We start from the raw sequence: 22,838 nt of genomic DNA, 5'->3' as shown, positions 1-22,838 counted from the left end.
CTCAGACGTGCGTGACTGCGTGGTGAATCTTAAAAAGATGTGTTATTTGGCTGACATCAGTAGCGTCGAGAATGTAAGAAGGGTTTCAAGCAGGATTCCTCAAGAACTGAACTCGAGTTGGAATAAATTTGTTGTAGGTTTTATTCACAAACTCTAATCCGACATTAATTGACTTTGAGCAATGGTTGTGGGAAAGAACTGAAGAAATCGCCAATCCTTTTTCTCCAGATGTTACTTGCAATGTGATCAATAGAACTGATTTAACTGACCACGAGATGCCCATAAGCGCTCGTCGCCGATTTCCGACTCCATTTTCAACGTTATCAAACTTGGAATCCGATTATACGTCACATAGTGACGCATCACGTTGTCAATTCTGCAATGCTCGCCATTCTTTGAGAAGTTGTGAGACGTTTTTCGGTGCGACCGATTATGTAAAACGTAACTTTGTTGTAGATTACAGACTTTGCTTTAAATGTCTTGAACCGGGCCATCGTGCATTTATGTGTAGATGTGATGTCGAGTGTAGTATATGCAATGGGAAACATCACAAATGTATTCATGGAATTCGCATGTTTGAAAGCGTCCCAAGACCAATAAACCGACAGGGTATAAACAATGCGGTGTCGGTAACAACTAGAGTTCAATTTCAGTTGCTGCCTGTTCTGGTTAGAGGAGCTAATGGACGCTCCGAGTATACAGTTGCTTTGCTTGATTCGGCTCGGCAAGTCAGGTCTCTCTAATTCATCCCAAACTTAAAACTAAATTGGATTTGCGTGGACGTCGTAAAAGGCTCATGTTAACCACCCTCGGAGGAACTGGGGTCTTGCATGACTCGGAAGCGGTCGAACTTTTTGTGCGTGACAAATTAAATCCCGACGGCGAAGAACTACATCTAAAGTCAGTTTTTGTATGTGGCACCAGAATTCCCCACCCTGAAAGAAGTCATAAAGATTTTGAAACCTTCCATCATTTACGTGGATTATCACTTCCTGACATTAGAGAAAACGAAGTTATGTTGCTCATAGGTGCGGACCATCCATTTGCCCACTTTCAACTTGAAAGACGTGTAGGGGGAGACAATGAACCGATTGCAATAAGAACACCACTCGGATGGACTTTGCTAGGCGCAAACAAACGCGCCTGTGAAGACGATTTAATTCATGCTAATTGTCATTTATTACACGATGATTACAATATCTTGCAACACCAAGTTAAGCAATTTTCGAGTACGGAAGAGATGGTAATGAGCTACAACACGAAGCGCGCCGAATCTGTGGAAGATCGCGTGGCTGCGAATGTGAATAGAGCTAAAACGTCTATTGTTGAGGGGCATTATAAAGTCGGCTTTCTGTGGCGTCGCGATACTTCCATTATGTCGGAGAACAGTCTTATTGCCCGTACGAGATGTAGGAATCCGAAAAAACGACTGTTGGAAAATGACGGTCTGAGAGATGTGTACTGCACCTCTATGAGCAAAAACATCAAACGTGATTGGGTGCGAGAGCTGACTGTTAAAGAACGTGATACTTTGGGTCCTCGAACTTGGTATCTTCCTCATCAGGGAGTTGAGAATCCAAATAAACCTGGCAAGATACGAGTAGTTTTTGACGCCGCGGATACATATCGTGGAATCGGTTTGAATAATCAGATATATTCGGGACCTGATCTCATTAAGAATCTGATTGGAGTTTTATTGCGCTTCAGAACAAGATTGATTGCATTGAATGCTGATATTGAAGCCATGTATCACATGGTGCGTCTACCACAGTCGGACACGGATTCAGTCAGATTTTTCTTGCAAGGAAATCTGAGATCCACAACCCCGCCTGATGTGTATCAATTTCTAGTGAGAATATTTGGTGTGGTCGACTCGCTAAACCGCGCTTGATAACACCGGGCAATTTTCAATGGAAGCAGTAGAAACGGTTTTTAGGGATTGCTACGTAGACGATTTGCTTTCATCAGAATGTAATGGTGACTCCGCTTTTTCCGACGCTCAAGAAAATTCTAATATATTAGCAAGCAGGAGTTTTCGATTGAAAAAATGGCTTTCAAATTTCAAAACATTATTGTCGAAATTTAACACAGGGGATTGTCGTAATCCTGACGTTGAATCAAATTTTGATTATGTGCCCAGTTATAAGGCGCTGGGACTTCATTGGAACACTAATGACGACAATTTCTACATTGTTTACAAAGATGATTTGAAATGGGACAAAAACTTAGATAATCTCAGGAAGAATGCTCGGGAAGAGTGGACCGAATCATTAAAACAATTGACTAATTTCCATGTGCCTAGACAATATTTAGGCGCCTCGAAATCCGCTATTTATGAGATTTGCGATGCGTCTGAACAAGCTTACGTCGCAGTGGCTCACTTGCGTGCCAAAAAATGTCAGTGTGTGAATTATAGTTTGTCGATGGCCAAATCAATTGTTTCTCCGATGAAATTTATGTCCGTTTCCAAATTAGAGCTGCAAAGTGCTTTATTAGCCCCGCCCGATATTATAAACAGTCGTCCTTTTCTATTAGCGACAACGTACGTGATCCAGCTCCCCTCACGCCTAAATACACCTTTGGATCAACAGCGCATCAGAGAAGATGGAGACAAACCGAAGCAATTTCGAATCGCTTTTGGAAGCGCTGGCGACGGAACGTATGTACCAATGCTGATGACTCGAACAAAGTGGAAAAAAGAGGAATTTATTGATGATGATATCGTAATTGCTGTAGATGACGACGTGCCAAGAAGACGTTGGTTACTAAGAAGAGTTACTTTTAACCGTGTGTGTGTAATTACCGTCAAAACAGCAGGTGTGGAAATAACCAGACTGGTGACGAAACTAAGCCTCCTGGAAAATGAATAACCCCTTGGAGGGTTATTGGGGGCGGCTGTGTCGGCGATAGAAGTTTCTTTTCAGTTGATAATATTTTGAACGCTGTTCTTCTTTGTGTTCCGACCTGCTAATTTTTATCGATAATTGCTTTTCTGTTTTGACGCGAGTTTCGCGGGCTTTACTGCATCTGACGTGTCACGCGTGGCTCTTGCATCTCGACTTTACGCGTCGTAGGACGTTCTTGTTTAATCTTGTTATGATGTTAGTGGTGTGGTTTCGCATTATCCGCTTTATTGACTTAGCGTGTGGGTGGCTTTTGGTCTCGTTAGGTAGACCTGTGGTGAAGGTATCGTAACCGGGGCCCCATATGACCATCGTCGTCATTTATTGCTTTAATTGTTCATGTATTTTATATTTCATTCTTATTAACTGCTTTCTAAATTTAGTTGCTATTTTTATGCCAATAACGTTATCGTTCACGTTTCCTGTCAGTTTCTTGTCGATTTAGGCCTTTGGAGCGTTATCATATGTAAGTTTATTTTCTATTAACTTCTGGTTATGCATTTTCTTTCCGCCCTCATCTTGTGATTGTTTATTGATTATTTCATTTTATTTACAGTCAACCGTTTTACAATAAACGCGTATGACATGGAACATCTGTGTGCCTAAATCTGACAGCGGAGCAGACTTGCGTCTAAGATTAGGGGTTTTGAAAATATCCATACCGGTTCAAAAATTAACAATTTGAGAATAAGCGATCGCGGCCCCGACGGTACATTATAATAGTTTAGTTATTGTTAGATTAATTTATGACCGGTTTTATCAATTTTTATTACTAATATGTTAGCATTTTATTTTTATTTTATTCGTGCCTTGGCGGGTCACGAATAAAACGCGGTGGGTCACTTTGTGACACGTGGGTCAGTGGTTCGCCATCCCTGCACTAGTTCGTTAAGTGTAATTGTTTGAACTTGTTATTTAGACACAGTTATGTTGAACGACAGCTCTCCTATAAGGACTCAGTTCAGTTCTGGATATAATGACGCATTACGTTACGCAATGGACGGAAATCGTCTGACGCAGTGTCCCATAACAGTATTTCGACAGTTTTCGATTAATCACTGTAATTAGCAAATTGATAGCAATCAGCTCGGATGCATTGTCACTGTCTAGCTTAATGTTCATTGTTAGTGTCTTCGGAGACGTTTCTGATGTTTAGTATTGGTTTTAGTATTACTAATTTTGCAGTTAGAAATACCAATTTGGATTGAAGTCAGATTCGGGGTTAAATCCGAAGTGCCCGATTGTAATTAATATATAGTTTTTGACTGCAGGTTGGGGCTGTATTATAGGTATATCAGGTAAATAACAGCGGCTTTTAGATTTTAGTAATGCAAGATACATTGAGTTCACTTTGGATAAAACTTTATTGGATAGTGTCACCTGGGGATCTAAAACATGGGGTATGTATCTAATCAGTCTCAAAAAAAGTAATCTATAAATAATTTTATGCATTTAGTTATGTGCTGATATTTGTAAATTTTAATTGCCACTGTACACTACTGTAAGATTTGTTTAGATATCCGCATGTTATATTCGGTTTGTTCATTGTTTTCTGTAGGTTTCGTTCGAGATGTCGACGTTCCTGATTTTGTTTCAAGTACCATCGTATGAAGTGTTATGAAAGAATAAAACCGATTTTAATTTGGATTCAATTGCGGCAAAACTTTGAGGCAAAGAAAGCGAGAAGGGCACTTTATCGCTGTGAGTCGAGTTGCTTGAAAACTGAACATAGTTGGCAATAAATCGATTTGGCTGGGACAGGGAAATTTGGAATTGGACATTTGGAAAAATACCAGTATCTGAAAGCTACAGACATGAGTATTTTTAGTCAATAATTTGATTTTGAACAAAACATAACGTTAATATATGATTACTTTTTAATGTGAATAAGATGATTCTTTAAACAGGGATATTGTCGAAAATATCGTACGTCTCAAAAACTTGTCATGTCATTATTCTTCTCCAAATCTTTTTTGTTGGAATCTTTTCTTCCATCAGTGAATTGAAACACCGTTATACAAATCTTCATTCTACGTTGGTCAGCATACATAGATAGACAAGCAGGGAATCGCCTGTATCGGTTTTTATCTGCAATCAAATTATAAGTCATTAAAACAGTGTTTATATTCATTATGACGTCATATTTGACCGGCCTGGTAAACAAGGAATGATACAGTAATGATGAAAATTTAAATACCAAAAAAGTGCCAACGTATAGCACTTACGCTTCTAACATTTTTACAGCTGAGCATGACTTGAAACATGCCTAAATAAATTCAGTCACTGAACCATTGAGTTGAAAGGAAATTGGCACGAGGAACGTCAATAACAGCAATCGCGATTTAGTGAGTGATAGCCTATAATTAATGCTGTTAATTTAAAACGACCATAACACTGAGACGTTTCTATTGGAAATTTGCTCAAAGTCACGAAAACTCAAAGTGAAGATACCGACGACTACTAATATACCAAGAGATACTGACACTATGCATAGAGAGTAATAATGATAATGCGAGTTAGTAAATGTCAACTGACGCGAGGCTTGAATCAGTTCGTGTTAATTTGATTAAAAAATAACTATGAGGTATTGAATTCCAAATAGCTGAATCTCGCGGAAGAAAATCTCGAAGCATAGAATATTTTGTCTGGTATTTCACTGACTGTAAACGGGTGAGAACTCACAGTAAACCGAATATGACGGCTGAAATTGTTAGACTTCCCAATGCATAACGCGAACTTATGGTTGTGACCATTTCTGTTTACTCATTGTCACCATCCAGAATTAACACTAAAGGTAAGAAGAATAAGCTTTAGGTAGATCGACTTGAGACAAGAGTTAAAAGAAAATAAAACTTTAGAGTTAAGGTGTATGTCGTATATGCGATAATATCTAAAAAATTCTGGCAAGCAGGTTGAAATATTAGAAATACCGTATGAAGAAAATACAGCGTAAATGATAAATGACTATCGTGGATAACTTCTTCATTTCAACCTATTTGTGACCAATGAGATTATGTACCGGCCCTTCATTTACTAAATTATATCTGAGATATTACTAAACATTTACTAAGTAACTGAAGAACGGACCAACGCGCCAACAATACTGAAAAAAATCTGAAAATCACATATCCAGTATTCATTAAGTTACCGTTTGGTCATTGACAGAAATAGACCGAATCTAACTTCCTTGCATTTGAAATGATTCTTTTTTTTTTCATTACTTAAGATTATTTGGCATTTGTTAAATATATATATACATATACAAAATCCTTGTAGTAGAACATATAAAGTAGCAATAAACTAGAAGCAAACATTCCCTTTTGAATGGTCTAGCTAGGAGACTTGGTTGTTTTCTTTACAGAACCGTGTTCGTGTTCGAGATACCACTATATATAACATTGCAGAGTCGGAAACAATTCACGACCAACTGAAAATCCCAGATATAATCAGTTAAAAATTCATTGGAAATAAAATTTGCAATGGACTACATTTTTCAAGATATTAAGAAACGAGCAAAACTAAAGCGTATACGTCTTTAACTTTTATTCTAAATATAAACTTTTATATGCGTCGGAAGTGCAACTGAACAGCTAAAAGTACTGAAAGCTAAAAGTGATTTTTTTTAACAATTTACAAATTCAACCAAAACTTGTTTTTGATGACGAAAAACAAAAATTACAATTAACTATAAACCAAACAAGCCTATTCCTTTTTGATCGCGACATAATTGCTTTCTGTACAGTAACGCGTTATATTTGATACTATTATACAATATTATCAAGTTTGGAACCATTAACGACTAAAAATAGTATTTATGTTTGCAATAGTTTAGACAGCTTCATACCTTCAGATATGATGAGATACACTATCAACAGAGGAAAGTTTATCAATGAACTACGAATCAAACGTTTTTAATTTTTTACGTCCAAAATAAACATATATACTAAAATTGGCATTCGATATGCACATATTCAAGCCATGCCATGCAGTCATGGGCATGTATTCCGTGATTCTGAAAATTAAATATTTCTGTTGTTGCTAGGAAAGAATTAAAAGCTTACTTCATTAGCGTTTCAATAGTTACAAACCCGCCTGAAATAAATACCAAACTCACATTTCACCGGAATTACCCTATTGACCATAGTCCATAGTATATCATACTTTGGGTTCTTCCGCAGGTAATCCAGAGTGAATAAATGAGTGCGTGAACTCAAGTTGGGGTGAAATAATTTTATTAAATGACGATAAGATTACCGACTATACGAAAATTAAAATCAAATCAATTTCTCGTGTTGTGACGAGATTTCGGGACCACTTCAAACTTGCGCAATACAACATTTTGAAAAATATGAGTGATTATATTAATTCAATAATTTGGATTTTAGCAAAACATTACGTTGATATGTGAATCAGAAGGTTCCTCAAAAGCATTATATCCAAAAAAAAATATTACACCTCAAAATCTTACGCCTCTCATTAAGCTTCTCTAAATCTTTGTAGTCAGAATCTCCTCTTCTATCAATGAATTGAAACACCTTTATATGATTCTACACTCCACATTGGTCAGCAGCAAACGGCAAGTATTTGTCTGTATCGGTTTTTATCAACAATCACATTATAACTCCATAAATAATGTTTCTATTCATTTTGACGTCATTCTGAACCGATGGCCAGTCTGCTGGTGAATAAAAACGGATATAATGATTACGAAAGTTTAAATATCAAAAAAGTACAGACGTTTAAAATAAATATCTTGACTTAAACTTTCTCGACGTGTTGTAAAGAATTTGTACAGAAATTTACGTATTTAAAACAATTTATGTAAGAATTCTATTATACATTTCTTTCAAAAAAGATTGTAATATTGGAGAAATTCGACCTCGCGCAGTTTCGACTACCACAGACTTAAGCCCACTACATGGCAAGAGTTTCAACTGCATTTAAACACCTTTATACAATTCTACATTCTACACTTGTCAGCAAACGTAGATAGACGAACAGCCAAATTAGATTCATTAAAATAGTGTTTATATTCATTATGACGTCATACTGATTTGTAAACCGGCCTGGAAAACAAAGCAGCATGAAATAATGATGCAAGATTAAATACCAAAAGTTACCAACGTTTAGGACCCACGCTATTGGCATTTTTCACAGCTGAGGATAACTTACAACATGCATAAATATATTTAGTCATTGAAACATTGGGTTGAAAAGAAATTGGCACAAACAATGTTAATGACAGCAATCGCGATTCAGTAAGTGATAGCCTATAACTAATGCTGGCAATATAACACGACCATACAACTGACACGTTTTCATTGTAAATTTGCTCAAAGCAAAGTCACGCGAACTTACTCAAAAGATCTTTGATCTCAATCTGGTTTACTTCATTAGCGTTTCAATAGTTACAAAATAGCCTAAATACAACAGCAAACTCACATTTCACTAAAATAGTCTTATTATCTTTTTCTCTTATCTGAATCTGGTTTGTCTTCTCCTCTTTTCTAAAAGAATTTGTGTATATTTCTCTAATGCTTCACAGTTTAATAAAAGTCGGTCTTTTGCTCGTATCGCTGACTCTCTGGAATAAAAATAAAGCACGTACTGCATTGTTTTAACTAATTATTGTTCATGAAGAACCTATTTCTAACATTTCAATGTGGACAAATGAAACATAAAAGGCTTAAGCTTAAGCGCACTCGTGTTTTCTGAATGTATGTGAGATTAAAGATTCTCACGCTCGAGAAATACCTGCAACAAGACCGAACAACTCATTTAATTAAAATCAATATCTTGACTAAAACTTTCTCGACGTATTTTTTACCAATGAGAATATGTACCGACCTTTCATTTACTAAACTTTATCTGAGATATGACTTAAAATTAGTAGCTGAAAAACGGGCCAACGCGCCAACAAATACTGAAAAAAATCTGAAAATCACATAGCCAGTATTGATTAAGTTACTGTTAGGTTATTGACAAAAATAGACTGTTTCTAAACTCCTTGTATTTGAAATGATTCATTTTTTCAATACTTGAGATCATTTGGCGTTTTTTAAAAACATATAAATGTATAAAATCGCGTTCGAAGCACCCCGTTCGTGTTAAAAAATTGATAAAACAAAATTTGCAATAGAATAAGAATCGAACATTTTTTTTCAATATCAAGAAACGAGTATAGTTATAGTATTATTAAAGCGTCTTAGTGTTTTACTTTGCTTCTTGATATTAACTTTTATGTGCGTCGGTAGGTCAACTGAACAGATAAAAGTACTGGAAGCTGAAAGTGATTTTTTGCAATCGCTGAAGACTTGAGCACACCGCACGACACCATTTTCAACTGCGTTATGCAGGTTCAGGAATTACTCACAGTCGTCGGTTGCGGTCACGTTTAGTCGTAGATGCGCTTGTAGTAAAATATTTCTCCGAACCCGGACATGCAAATGAGAAATGGAAGATGACACGCAATATGAGCAGAGTTCAAAATCGTACTCCACAAAAGATTGTTCCAAATGTTTTCGGAGTCTCTAGTAAAGTCTGTCTGGTTTTTTTTTAACCTCCACTGAGGAAAGTATTACTCAGTGCAGTGCACCTTAGCCCCTGATTCAAAAACAAAGAAGCCCAACGTTGAGTAACTTTTATGTGAAACGTTTGGATCTTTTTTACAAATCCTGCGCCAAAAAACAACCCCGCCACCGCTCTAACTAAAAAAAAGTAATTATCCAGTAAGGATTTGACTTGGGGTTAGGAATGCTGATTTCCCCGAAAATTAAAATTGTTAAATCATTTATAACACTAACTTGATGAATGATTTGCTAATTTGTTCTTTTAAAACTTGGCGGGGTGTTTGCCTCAAATGTCGCATTTTCCCAATATTGTCGGGGTCTCGGTATAAAAGATTAAAATAATTATGTGCTAACTGATGACTTTCATTGCACTAGTTTGTTAAGTGCAGTTGTTTGAACTTGTTATTTAGACACAGTTATGTTGAACGACAGCTCTCCTATTAGGACTCAGTTCAGTTCTGAATATGATGACGCATGACGTCACGCAGTCGACGAATATCATCTGACGCAGTGTCCAATAACAGTATTTCGACAGTGTTTCGATTATTCACTGTAATTAGCAAATTGATAGCAAGCAGCTAATATGCATTGTCACTGTCTAGCTTAATGTTTATTGTTAGTTAGTGTCTTCGGAGACGTTTCTGATGTTTAGTATTGGTTTTAGTATTCTCCGTTTTGCAGTTAGAAATACCAATTTGGATTGAAGTTAGAAGGTGCCCGATTGTAATTAAAATATAATTTTTGACTGCAGGTTAGGGCTGTATTATAGTTATACAAGATAAATAACAGCTGCTTTCATATTTTAGTCATGCAAGATACATTGAGTTCACATTGGATTAAACTTCATGGAATAGTGTCACCTGGGGATCTAAACATGGGGTAAGTATCTAATCAGTCTCAAATAAAGAAATCTATAAATAATTTTATGCATTTAGTTATCTGCTGATATTTGTAAATTTTAATTGCCACTGTACACTACTGTAAGATTTGTTTAGATATACGCATGTTATATTCAGTTTGTTCATTGTTTTATGTAGGTTACGTTCGAGATGTCGATGTTCCTGATTTTGTTTCAAGTACCATCGTATTAATTGCTATGAAAGAATTAAACAGATTTAAAGTTGGATTCAATTGCGGCAAATCTTTGAGGCACAGAAAGTGAGATTGGCACTTTATCGCTGTGAGTCGAGTTGCTTGAAAGCTGAATATGGTTGAAATAAATCGATTTGGCTGGGACAGGGCATGGGGCACGTTGACAATGGTCTCCATTCACGTAAGCCAGGAAAGTAGAAGATTAACTCATTCTTAAATGTTATCAAAACAAGAAGAACCGTGTTCGCTCGCGATGTAATCAAGTGTGGATGAATGAGTGAGTGAGATCAAATCGGCGTATAATATAATTTCATAAAATGACGAGAAGATTACTGACTATACCGAAAATTATATCAAAAATAAGTCTTATATTGTGACTAGATTTCGTGACTACTTCAACTTGGAAAGTAATGAATTTGAAAAAATACCAGTATCTGAAAGCTACAGACATGAGTAATTTTAGTCAATAATTTGATTTTGAACAAAACAACGTAAATATATGATTGCTTTTTAATGTGAATAAGAAGATTCTTTAAACAGGGTTATTGTCGAAAATATCGTACGTCTCAAGAACTTACGTATCTCATTATTCTTCTCCAAATCTTTGTAATCAGAATCTCCTCTTCCATCAATGATTTGAAACACCGTTTTACTACGTTGATCAGCATGCATAGATAGACGAGCAGGGGAATCGCCTGTATCGTTTTTTATCTGATATCAAATTATAAGTCATTAAAACAGTGTTTATATTCATTATGACGTTATATTTGACCGGTCTGGTAAACAAGGAATGATACAGTAATGATGAAAATTTAAAAACGAAAAAGTACCAACGGGTTGAAAGAAATGCACAAAGAATGTCAATAACAGTAATCGCTATTTAGTAATTGATGGCCTATAATCAATGCTGATAATATAAAACGAACATAACACTGAGACGTTTCTTTGGAAATTTGCTCAAAGTCACCAAAACTCAATGTGAAGCTACCGACGACTACTAATACACCAAGGGATACTGACACTATATGTATAGAGAATAATGGTAATGCGAGTTAGTAAATATCAACTGCCGCGAGGCTTGAAGCAGTTCGTGTTAATTTGATTAAGAAATAAACGAGAATATCGGTCAGAGACCGTTGACTTAACGATCGAAAGTTAGGGGATCCCCCAAAACAGCACTCTTACTCCATAGTGACACTTTGTGTCCCATCACTAATCAAATAATATCTTACAGTCTTACTTACTTTGATCTTTGATCTTACTCTTACTTTGATCAATATCAAGAAGCGAGTATAAATATAGTATTATTAAAGCGTATTAGTGTTTTACTATGTTTCTTGATATAAACTTTTATGTGCGTCGGTAGGTCAACTGAACAGATAAAAGTACTGAAAGCTGAAAGTGAATTTTTGCAATCGCTGAAGACTTGAGCACACCGCACGGCACGAGTTTCAACTGCGTTTTGCAGGTTCAGGAATTGCCTCATTGCTGCTCACAGTCGTCGGTTGCGGTCACATTTAGTCGTAGAAGCGCTTGTCGTAAAACATTTCTCCGAACCCGGACATGCAAATGAGACATAGCAGATGACACGCAATATGAGCAGAGTTCAAAATCGTACTTTACAAGAGATTGTTTCAAATGTTCTCGAAGTCTCTAGTAAAGTCTGTCTGGTTTTTATTTAACCTCCACAGAGCAAAGTATTACTCAGGGCAAACTTAGTTCCTGATTCAAAAACAAAGAAACCCAACGTGGAGTAACTTTTATGTGAAACTTTGGATCATTTTTACAAATCCTGCGCCAAAAAACGAACCCGCCACCGCTCTGACTAAAAAAAGCAATTATCCAGTTAGGGTTTGGCTTGGGGTTAGGAATGCTGATTACTCCGGAAATTAAAACTTTCAAATCATTTATAACCCTAACTTTACGAATGATTTGCTAATTTGTTCTTTTAAAACTTAGCGGGGTGTTTGTCTCAAATCTCGCATTTTCCCATTATTGTCAGGGTCTTGGTATAAAAGAATCGAATAATTATGTGCTAAATAATGATTTTCATTGCACTAGTTCAGGGATGGCGAACCTTTTTCGATGAATGGGTCGAAAATAATATTTTCATCGCGTAAAAGAAGAGAGTGGGTCACAGATATTTAATCAATGTTTGTATCTATAAAAAAAACTTCTGAAACAAATCTTATGAGTTTCTGTTGGTGTTGGTGTAGTTTTGGGCTTTACTTATGCAGTACTCCTATCAGGGACTTTTTATGGCATTCGATTTTATGAAATAAGAGTACGAAAACACGGATATGAATTACCAAAAACGTTTATGACGATGCGGCAAACTATTTCACTGTTCCAAAGCGTCTGGAGGGAATTCCACTCTGATAGTGTTATATTTTTTGATCAGTTTTCAACCTCATTAGAGCACTTCTACACTGCCCCGTTGTTATTTCAGATTTCTAGGTTTTTATTTCAAGTCTGAAATTTTTTCTTCTCAACGGCATTTTAGGCGATAAACTAATAAAAATCAAAGTGGCATCTAGTTCTCGTATTATCTCGACGTTGCGTGAAATAAACAGATCAATTGCATTGTTATGTCATTAACGATATCAGAGCCAATAGCTGAATAACGGTACACGGCGGTGCAGACTTGCGTCTAAGATTAGGGGTTTTGAAAATATCCATACCGGTTCAAAAATTAACAATTTGAGAATAAGCGATCACGGCCCCGACGGTACATTATAATAGTTTAGTTATTGTTAGATTAATTTATGACCGGTTTTATCAATTTTTATTACTAATGTTAGCATTTTATTTTTATTTTATTCGTGCCTTGGCGGGTCACGAATAAAACGCGGTGGGTCACTTTGTGACACGTGGGTCAGTGGTTCGCCATCCCTGCACTAGTTCGTTAAGTGTAATTGTTTGAACTTGATATTTAGACACAGTTATGTTGAACGACAGCTCTCCTATAAGGACTCAGTTCAGTTCTGGATATAATGACGCATTACGTTACGCAATGGACGAAAATCGTCTGACGCAGTGTCCCATAACAGTATTTCGACAGTTTTTGATTAATCACTGTAATTAGCAAATTGATAGCAATCAGCTCGGATGCATTGTCACTGTCTAGCTTAATGTTCATTGTTAGTGTCTTCGGAGACGTTTCTGATTTTTAGTATTGGTTTTAGTATTCTCCATTTTGCAGTTAGAAATACCAATTTGGATTGAAGTCAGATTCGGGGTTAAATGCGAAATGCCCGATTGTAATTAAGCTTAAGCCCTTTATGTTTCATTTGTCCACATTGAAGTGTTAGAAATATGTTCTTCATGAACAAAAATTAGTTAAAACAATGCAGTACATGATTTATTTTTATTCCAGAGAGTCAGCCATACGAGCAAAAGACCGACTTTCATTAAACTGTGAAGCATTAGAGAAATATACACAAATTCTTTTAGAAAAGAGGAGAAGACAAACCAGATTCAGAGAAGAGAAAAAGATAACAAGATTATTTCAGTAAAATGTGAGTTTGCTGTTGTATTTAGGCTATTTTGTAACTATTGAAACGCTAATGAAGTAAACAAGATTGAGATCAAAGATCTTTTGAGTAAGTTCGCGTGACTTTGCTTTGAGCAAATTTACAATGAAAACGTGTCAGTGTTATGGTCGTGTTATATTGCCAGCATTAATTATAGGCTATCACTCACTAAATCGCGATTGCTGTCATTAACATTGTTTGTGCCAATTTCTTTTCAACCCAATGTTTCAGTGACTAAAATTATTTATGCATGTTGTAAGTTATCCTCAGCTGTGGAAAATGCCAATAGCGTGGATCCTAAACGTTGGTACCTTTTGGTATTTAATATTGCATCTTTATTTCATGCTGCTTTGTTTCCCAGGCAATTTAGTATGACGTCATAATGAATATAAACACTACTTTTTAATGAATCTAAATTGGCTGTTTGTCTATCTACGTTTGCTGACAAGTGTAGAATATAGAATTGTATAAAGGTGTTTAAATGCAGTTGAAACTCTTGCCGTGTAGTGGGCTTAAGTCTGTGGTAGTCGAAACTGCGCGAGGTAGAATTTCTCTTATATTACAATCTTTTTTGAAAGATCTGTATAATAGAATTCCTACATAAATTGTTTTACATATGCAAATTCTGTAGAAATTCTTTACAACACCTCGAGAAAGTTTCAGTCAAGATATTTATCTTAATTAAATAATATGAGTTATTCGGTCTTGTTGCAGGTATTTCTCGAGCGTGAGAATCTTTAATCTTACATACATTCAGAAAATACGAGTGAGCTTCAGCTTAAGCCTTTTATGTTTTCTTTGTCCACATAGAAATTTTAGAAATAGGTTGCTCATGACGCAATAATTAGTTAACACAATGTAGTAAATGCTTTATTTTTATTCCAGGGAATCAGCGATATGCGCAAAAGACCGACTTTCATTAAACTATTTAGATCACAAAACCAAATCAAACAGGATAAACTGTGGAGAATTTGAGAATTATACACAAATTCTTTTCGAAAAGAGGAGAAGACAAACCAGATTCACAGAAGAGCAAAAGATAATATTTTTATTTCAGTGAAATGTGAGTTTGCTGTTGTATTTAGGCTATTTTATAACTATTGAAACGCTAATGAATTAAACAAAATTGTGATCAAAGATTATTTGAGTAAGTTTGCGTGACTTTGCTTTGAGCAAATTTTCCTATAAAATCGAGTCAGTTGTATGGTCGTGTAATGTTGTTAGAATCAGATATATCACTTACTAAGTCGCATTTGCTTTCTTTGACATTCCAAAGGTCCTAAACGTTTGTACTTTTTTGATATTTAAACTTATGTAATCATTTTATCCTTCTTTATTCACCAGGCTGGCCATCGCTTCGGATAACATTTAAGAATGAGTTAACATTCTACTTTCCTGGCTTACGTGAATGGAGACCATTGTCAACGTGCCCCATGCCCTGTCCCAGCCAATTCGATTTATTTCAACCATATTCAGCTTTCAAGCAACTCGACTCACAGCGATAAAGTGCCAATCTCACTTTCTGTGCCTCAAAGATTTGCCGCAATTGAATCCAAATTTAAATCTGTTTAATTCTTCCATAGCAATTAATACGATGGTACTTGAAACAAAATCAGGAACATCGACATCTCGAACTTAACCTACATTAAACAATGAACAAACTGAATATAACATGCGGATATCTAAACAAATCTTACAGTAGTGTACAGTGGCAATTAAAATTTACAAATATCAGCAGATATTTAAATGCATAAAATTATTTATAGATTTCTTTATTTGAGACTGATTAGATACTTACCCCATGTTTAGATCCCCAGGTGACACTATTCAATGAAGTTTAATCCAATGTGAACTCAATGTATCTTGCATGAATAAAATATAAAAGCAGCTGTTATTTATCTTGTATAACTATAATACAGCCCTAACCTGCAGTCAAAAATTATATTTTAATTACAATCGGGCACCTTCTAACTTCAATCCAAATTGGTATTTCTAACTGCAAAATGGAGAATACTAAAACCAATACTAAACATCAGAAACGTCTCCGAAGACACTAACTAACAATAAACATTAAGCTAGACAGTGACAATGCATATGAGCTGCTTGCTATCAATTTGCTAATTACAGTGATTAATCGAAACACTGTCGAAATACTGTTATTGGACACTGCGTCAGATGATATTCGTCGACTGCGTGACGTCATGCGTCATCATATTCAGAACTGAACTGAGTCCTAATAGGAGAGCTGTCGTTCAACATAACTGTGTCTAAATAACAAGTTCAAACAACTGCACTTAACGAACTAGTGCAATGAAAGTCATCAGTTAGCACATAATTATTTGAATCTTTTATACCGAGACCCCGACAATAATAGGAAAATGCGACATTTGAGGCAAACACCCCGCCAAGTTTTAAAAGAACAAATTAGCAAATCATTCATCAAGTTAGGGTTATAAATGATTTAACAATTTTAATATTCGGGGAAATCAGCATTCCTAACCCCAAGTCAAATCCTTACTGGATAATTACTTTTTTTAGTTAGAGCGGTGGCGGGTTCGTTTTTTCGCGCAGGATTTGTAAAAAAGATCCAAACGTTTCACATAAAAGTTACTCAACGTTGGGCTTCTTTGTTTTTGAATCAGGGGCTAAGGTGCCCTGAGTAATACTTTCCTCAGTGGAGGTTAAATAAAAACCAGACAGACTTTACTAGAGACTCCGAAAACATTTGGAACAATCTTTTGTGGAGTACGATTTCGAACTCTGCTCATATTGCGTGTCATCTTCTATTTCTCATTTGCATGTCCGGGTTCGGAGAAATATTTTACTACAGACGCATCTACGACTAAACGTGACCGCAACCGACGACTGTGAGCAATTCCTGAACCTGCAAAACGCAGTTGAAAATGGTGTCGTGCGGTGTGCTCAAGTCTTCAGCGATTGCAAAAAATCACTTTCAGCTTCCAGTACTTTTATCTGTTCAGTTGACCTACCGACGCACATGAAAGTTTATATCAAGAAGCAAAGTAAAACACTAAAACGCTTTAATAATACTATAACTATACTCGTTTCTTGATATTAAAAAAAAATGTTCGATTCTTATTCTATTGCAAATTTTGTTTTATCAATTTTTTAAAACGAACGGCGTGCTTCGAACGCGATTTTATACATTTATATGTTTTTAAAAAACGCCAAATGATCTCAAGTATTGAAAAAATGAATCATTTCAAATGCAAGGAGTTTAGAAACGGTCTATTTCTGTCAATAACCTAACAGTAACTCAATCAATACTGGCTATGTGATTTTCAGATTTTTTTCAGTATTTGTTGGCGCGTTGGCCCGTTTTTCAGCTACTAATTTTAAGTCATATCTCAGATAAAGTTTAGTAAATGAAAGGTCGGTACATATTCTCATTGGTAAAAAATACGTCGAGAAAGTTTTAGTCAAGATATTTATTTTAATTAAATATTATGAGTTGTTCGGTCTTGTTGCAGGTATTTCTCGAGCGTGAGAATCTTTAATCTCACATACATTCAGAAAACACGAGTGCGCTTAAGCTTAAGCCTTTTATGTTTCATTTTTCCACATTGAAATGTTAGAAATAGGTTCTTCATGAACAATAATTAGTTAAAACAATGCAGTACATGCTTTATTTTTATTCCAAAGAGTCAGCGATACGAGCAAAAGACCGACTTTTATTAAACTGTGAAGCATTAGAGAAATATACACAAATTCTTTTAGAAAAGAGGAGAAGACAAACCAGATTCAGAGAAGAGAAAAAGATAATAAGACTATTTCAGTGAAATGTGAGTTTGCTGTTGTATTTAGGCTATTTTGTAACTATTGAAACGCTAATGAAGTAAACAAGATTGAGATCAAAGATCTTTTGAGTAAGTTCGCGTGACTTTGCTTTAAGCAAATTTACAATGAAAACGTGTCAGTTGTATGGTCGTGTTATATTGCCAGCATTAGTTATAGGCTATCACTTACTAAATCGCGATTGCTCTCATTAACATTGTTTGTGCCAATTTCTTTTCAACCCAATGTTTCAATGACTAAATATATTTATGCATGTTGTAAGTTATCCTCAGCTGTGAAAAATGCCAATAGCGTGGGTCCTAAACGTTGGTACCTTTTGGTATTTAATCTTGCATCATTATTTCATGCTGCTTTGATTTCCAGGCCGGTTTACAAATCAGTATGACGTCATAATGAATATAAACACTATATTAATGAATCTAATTTGGCTGTTCGTCTATCTACGTTTGCTGACAAGTGTAGAATGTAGAATTGTATAAAGGTGTTTAAATGCAGTTGAAACTCTTGCCATGTAGTGGGCTTAAGTCTGTGGTAGTCGAAACTGCGCGAGGTCGAATTTCTCCAATATTACAATCTTTTTTTAAAGAAATGTATAATAGTATTCTTACATAAATTGTTTTAAATACGTAAATTTCTGTACAAATTCTTTACAACACGTCGAGAAAGTTTCAGTCAAGATATTTATTTTAAACGTCTGTACTTTTTTGATATTTAAACTTTTGTAATCATTATATCCGTTTTTATTCACCAGCAGACTGGCCATCGGTTCAGAATGACGTCAAAATGAATAGAAACATTATTTATGGAGTTATAATGTGATTGTTGATAAAAACCGATACAGACAAATACTTGTCGTTTGCTGACCAATGTGGAGTGTAGAATCGTATAAAGTTGTTTCAATTCATTGATAGAAGAGGAGATTCTGACTACAAAGATTTAGAGAAGCTTAATGAGAGGCGTAAGATTTTGAGGTGTAATATTTTTTTTTGATATAACGCTTTTGAGGAACCTTCTGATTCACATATCAACGTAATGTTTTGCTAAAATCCAAATTATTGAATTAATAAAATCACTCATATTTTTCAAAATGTTGTATTGCGCAAGTTTGAAGTGCTCCCGAAATCTCGTCACAACACATGAAATTGATTTGATTTTAATTTTCGTATAGTCGGTAATCTTATCATCATTTAATAAAATTATTTCACCCCAACTTGAGCTCACTCACTTATTTATCCACTCTGGATTACCTGCGGAGGAACACAAAGTATAATATACTATGGACTATGGTCAATAGGATAATTCCGGTGAAATGTGAGTTTGGTATTTATTTCATGCGGGTTTGTAACTATTGAAACGCTAATGAAGTAAGCTTTTAATTCGTTCCTAGCAACAACAGAAATATTCAATTTTTAGAACCACGGAATACATGCCCATGACTGGCATGGCTTGCATGTATGCATATCGAATGCCATTTTTAGTTATATATGTTTATTTTGGACGTAAAAAATTGAAAAACGTTTTATTCGTAGTTCATTGATAACTTTTCCTCCGTTGATAGTGAATCTCATCATATCTGAAGGTATGAAGCTGTCTAACGATTGCAAACAATACTATTTTTATTTACTATTATTATTATTAACAATACTATTATTTATTTATTTATTTATTTATTTTATTTTTTTTATTTATCTATTTTTTGCAAAACAATACTATTTTTAGTTGTCAATGGTTCCAAACTTAATAATATTGTATAGTAGTATCAAATATAACGCGTTACTGTACAGAAAGCAATTATGTCGCAATCAAAAAAGGCTTGTTTGGTTTATAGTTAATTGTAATTTTTTGTTTTTTATCATCAAAAACAAGTTTTGGTTGAATTTGTAAATTGTTAAAAAAATCACTTTTAGCTTTCAGTACTTTTAGCTGTTCAGTTGCACTTCCGACGCATATAAAAGTTTATATTTAGAAAAAAAGTTAAAGACGTAAACGCTTTAATTTTGCTCGTTTCTTAATATCTTGAAAAATGTAGTCCATTGCAAATTTTATTTCCAATGAATTTTTAACTGATTATATCTGGGATTTAAATTGGTCGTGAATTGTTTCCTAATCGGCAATGATATATAGTAGTACCTCGAACACGAACACTATTCTGTAAAGAAAATAACCAAGTCTCCTAGTTAGACTATTCAAAAGGGAATGTTTGCATCTAATTTGATGCGACTTTATATGTTCTACTACAAGGATTTTGTATATTTATATATATTTAACAAATGCCAAATGATCTTAAGTATTGAAAAAAAAATGAATCATCTCAAATGCAAGGAAGTTAGATTGGGTCTGTTTCTGTCAATGACCTAACGGTAACTTAATGAATACTGGCTATGTGATTTTCAGATTTTTTTCAGTATTTGTTGGCGCGTTGGTCCGTTCTTCAGTTACTTGGTAAATGTTCAGTAATATCTCAGATATAATTTAGTAAATGAAAGGCCGGTACATAATCTCATTGGTCACAAATAGGCTGAAATGAAAAAGTTATCCACGATAGTCATTTAGCATTTTCGCTGTATTTTCCTCATACTATATTTATAATGTTTCAACCTGCTTGCCAGAAATTTTTAGATATTATCGCATATACGACATACACCTTTACTCTAAACTAAAGTTTTATTTTTATTTTCCTACAACTCTTGTCTCAAGTCGACTTACCTGAAAGCTTATTCTTCTTATCTTCAGTTATATTATCAGCATTAATTATAGGCTATCACTTACTAAATCGCGATTGCTGTTATTGACATTCATTGTGTCAATTTCCTTTCAACCCAATGGTTCAGTGACTTAATTTATTTACGCATGTCTCAAGTCACCCTCAGTTGTGAAAAATGTCAAAAGCGTATACGTGCTATACGTTGGTACTTTTTTGGTATTTAAATTTTCATCATATCTGTACCATTCCTTGTTTACCAAGCCGATCCAATATGACGTCATAATGAACATAAACATTGTTTTACAGATTTATAATTTGATTGCAGATAAAAACCGATACAGGCGATTTCCTGCTCCTCTAAATATGTATGCTGACCAACGTAGAATGTAGATTTGTAAAACGGTGTTTCAATTCATTGATGGAAGAGGAGATTCTGACTACAAAGATTTGGAGAAGAATAATGACATACGTAAGTTTTTGAGACCTACGATATTTTCGACAATAACCCTGTTTAAAGAATCTTCTTATTCACATTAAAAAGCAATCATATATGAACGTTATGTTTTGTTCAAAATCAAATTATTGACTAAAAATACTCATGTCTGTATCTTTCAGATATAGGTATTTTTCCAAATGCATTACTTTCCAATTTGAAGTAGTCCCGAAATCTAGTCACAACATAAGAATTATTTTTGATTTTATTTTCCGTATAGTCAGTAATCTCTCGTCATTTTATGAAATTATATTATACTCCGAAATGAGATTAATCACTCATTCATCCACACTTGATTACATCGCGAGCGAACACGGTTCTTCTTGTTTTGATAACATTTAAGAATGAGTTAACCTTCTACTCTCCTGGCTTACGTGAATGGAGACCATTGTCAACGTGCCCCATGCCCTGTCCCAGCCAAATCGATTTATTGTCAACTATATTCAGTTTTTAAGCAACTCGACTCAAAGCGATAAAGTGCCCATCTCGCCTTCTGTGCCTCAAAGTTTTGCCGCAATTGAATCTAATTTGAAATCGGTTTAATTCTTTCATAACAATTATTACGATGGTACCTGAAACAAAATCAGGAACATCGACATCTCGAACGTAACCTACAGAAAACAATGAACAAACTGAATATAACATGCGGATATCTATACAAATCTTACAATGGTGTACAGTGGCAATTAAAATTTACAAATATCAGCAGATAACTAAATCCATAAAATTATATATACATTACTTTATTTGAGACTGATTAGATACATACCACATGATTTAGATCCCCAGGTGACACTATCCAATAAAGTTTAATCCAAAGTGAACTCAATGTAACTTGCATGTCTAAAATATAAAAGCAGCTGTTATTTACCTAGTATAACTATAATACAGCCCTAACCTGCAGTCAAAAATTATATTTTAATTACAATCGGGCATCTCACATTCAACCCCGATTCTAACTTCAATCCAAATAGGTATTCCTAACCGCAAAATTGAGAATACTAAAACCAATACTCAACATCAGAAACGTCTCCGAAGACTCTAACTAACAATGAACATTAAGCTAGACAGTGACAATGCATCTGAGCTGCTTGCTATCAATTTGCTAATTACAATGATTAATCGAAACACTGTCGAAATACTGTTATGGTACACTGCGTCAGATGATTTTAGTCGACTGCGTAACGTCATGCGTCATCAGATTCAGAACTGAACTGAGTCCTTATAGGAGAGCTGTCGTTCAACATAACTGTGTCTAAATATCAAGTTCAAATTATTACACTTAACGAACTAGTGCAATGAAAATCATCACATAATTATTTGAATCTTTTATACCGAGACCCTGACAATAATGGGAAAATGCGAGATTTGAGACAAACACCACGCCAAGTTTTGAAATAACAAATTAGCAATCAGTCATCAAGTTAGGGTTATAAATGATTTAAAAATTTTAATTCCCAGAATAATCAGCATTCCTAACCCCAAGCCAAACCCTAACTGGATATTTACTTTTCTTAGTTAAAGCGGTGGCGGGGTTGTTTTTTGACGCAGGATTTGTAAAAAAAGATCCAAACTTTTCACATAAAAGTTAATCAATGTTGGGTTTTCTTTGTTTTTGAATCAGGGACTGAGTTTGCCCTGACGAATACTTTTCTCTGTGGAGGTTAATTAAAAACCAGACAGACTTTACTGGAGACTCCGAGAACATTTGGAACAATGTCTGGAGGA

The 22,838-nt window shown here is 35.0% G+C and overlaps 2 protein-coding genes and 1 long non-coding RNA gene across 10 annotated transcripts in view; 2 read left to right on the top strand and 1 right to left on the bottom strand.

Moving 5' to 3' along the window:
- LOC144428077 (S-phase kinase-associated protein 2-like) overlaps positions 1–22,838 on the top strand; it is a 287,944-nt gene that overhangs the window by 255,611 nt on the left and 9,495 nt on the right. The window contains exons 4-5 of one of the 3 annotated variants that reach the window (XM_078116748.1): positions 18,668–18,884; positions 20,943–21,086. The gene's annotated coding sequence lies outside the window, so the exon portion shown is untranslated. Of the gene's footprint in view, positions 1–13,940; positions 14,083–17,835; positions 17,901–18,667; positions 18,885–20,942; positions 21,087–22,838 lie in introns of all 3 variants that reach the window. The other 2 variants (XM_078116750.1, XM_078116751.1) reach the window with 2 other exon arrangements.
- Positions 797–1,891, top strand: LOC144428202 (uncharacterized). The gene has a single exon (XM_078117098.1). The coding sequence runs from the start codon at positions 797–799 to the stop codon at positions 1,889–1,891; it is 1,095 nt and encodes a 364-aa protein (XP_077973224.1).
- On the bottom strand, positions 4,538–11,428 carry LOC144428296 (uncharacterized). 6 transcript variants are annotated; one of them, XR_013478250.1, is made up of 4 exons: positions 11,143–11,428; positions 8,346–8,487; positions 7,359–7,581; positions 4,538–4,991 (listed from the first exon to the last, which is right to left on the bottom strand). It is a non-coding gene; the product is annotated as an uncharacterized LOC144428296 (long non-coding RNA). The 6 variants fall into 6 exon arrangements; XR_013478251.1 differs by having other exon boundaries at positions 7,372–7,581; XR_013478252.1 differs by having other exon boundaries at positions 7,359–7,578.

The sequence above is a fragment of the Styela clava genome, chromosome 10, assembly GCF_964204865.1.
Source record: "Styela clava chromosome 10, kaStyClav1.hap1.2, whole genome shotgun sequence".
Taxonomy (NCBI): domain Eukaryota; kingdom Metazoa; phylum Chordata; class Ascidiacea; order Stolidobranchia; family Styelidae; genus Styela; species Styela clava.
The sequence above is the reverse complement of the archived record's forward strand: the minus strand, read 5'-3'. Positions and strand labels throughout refer to the sequence as shown.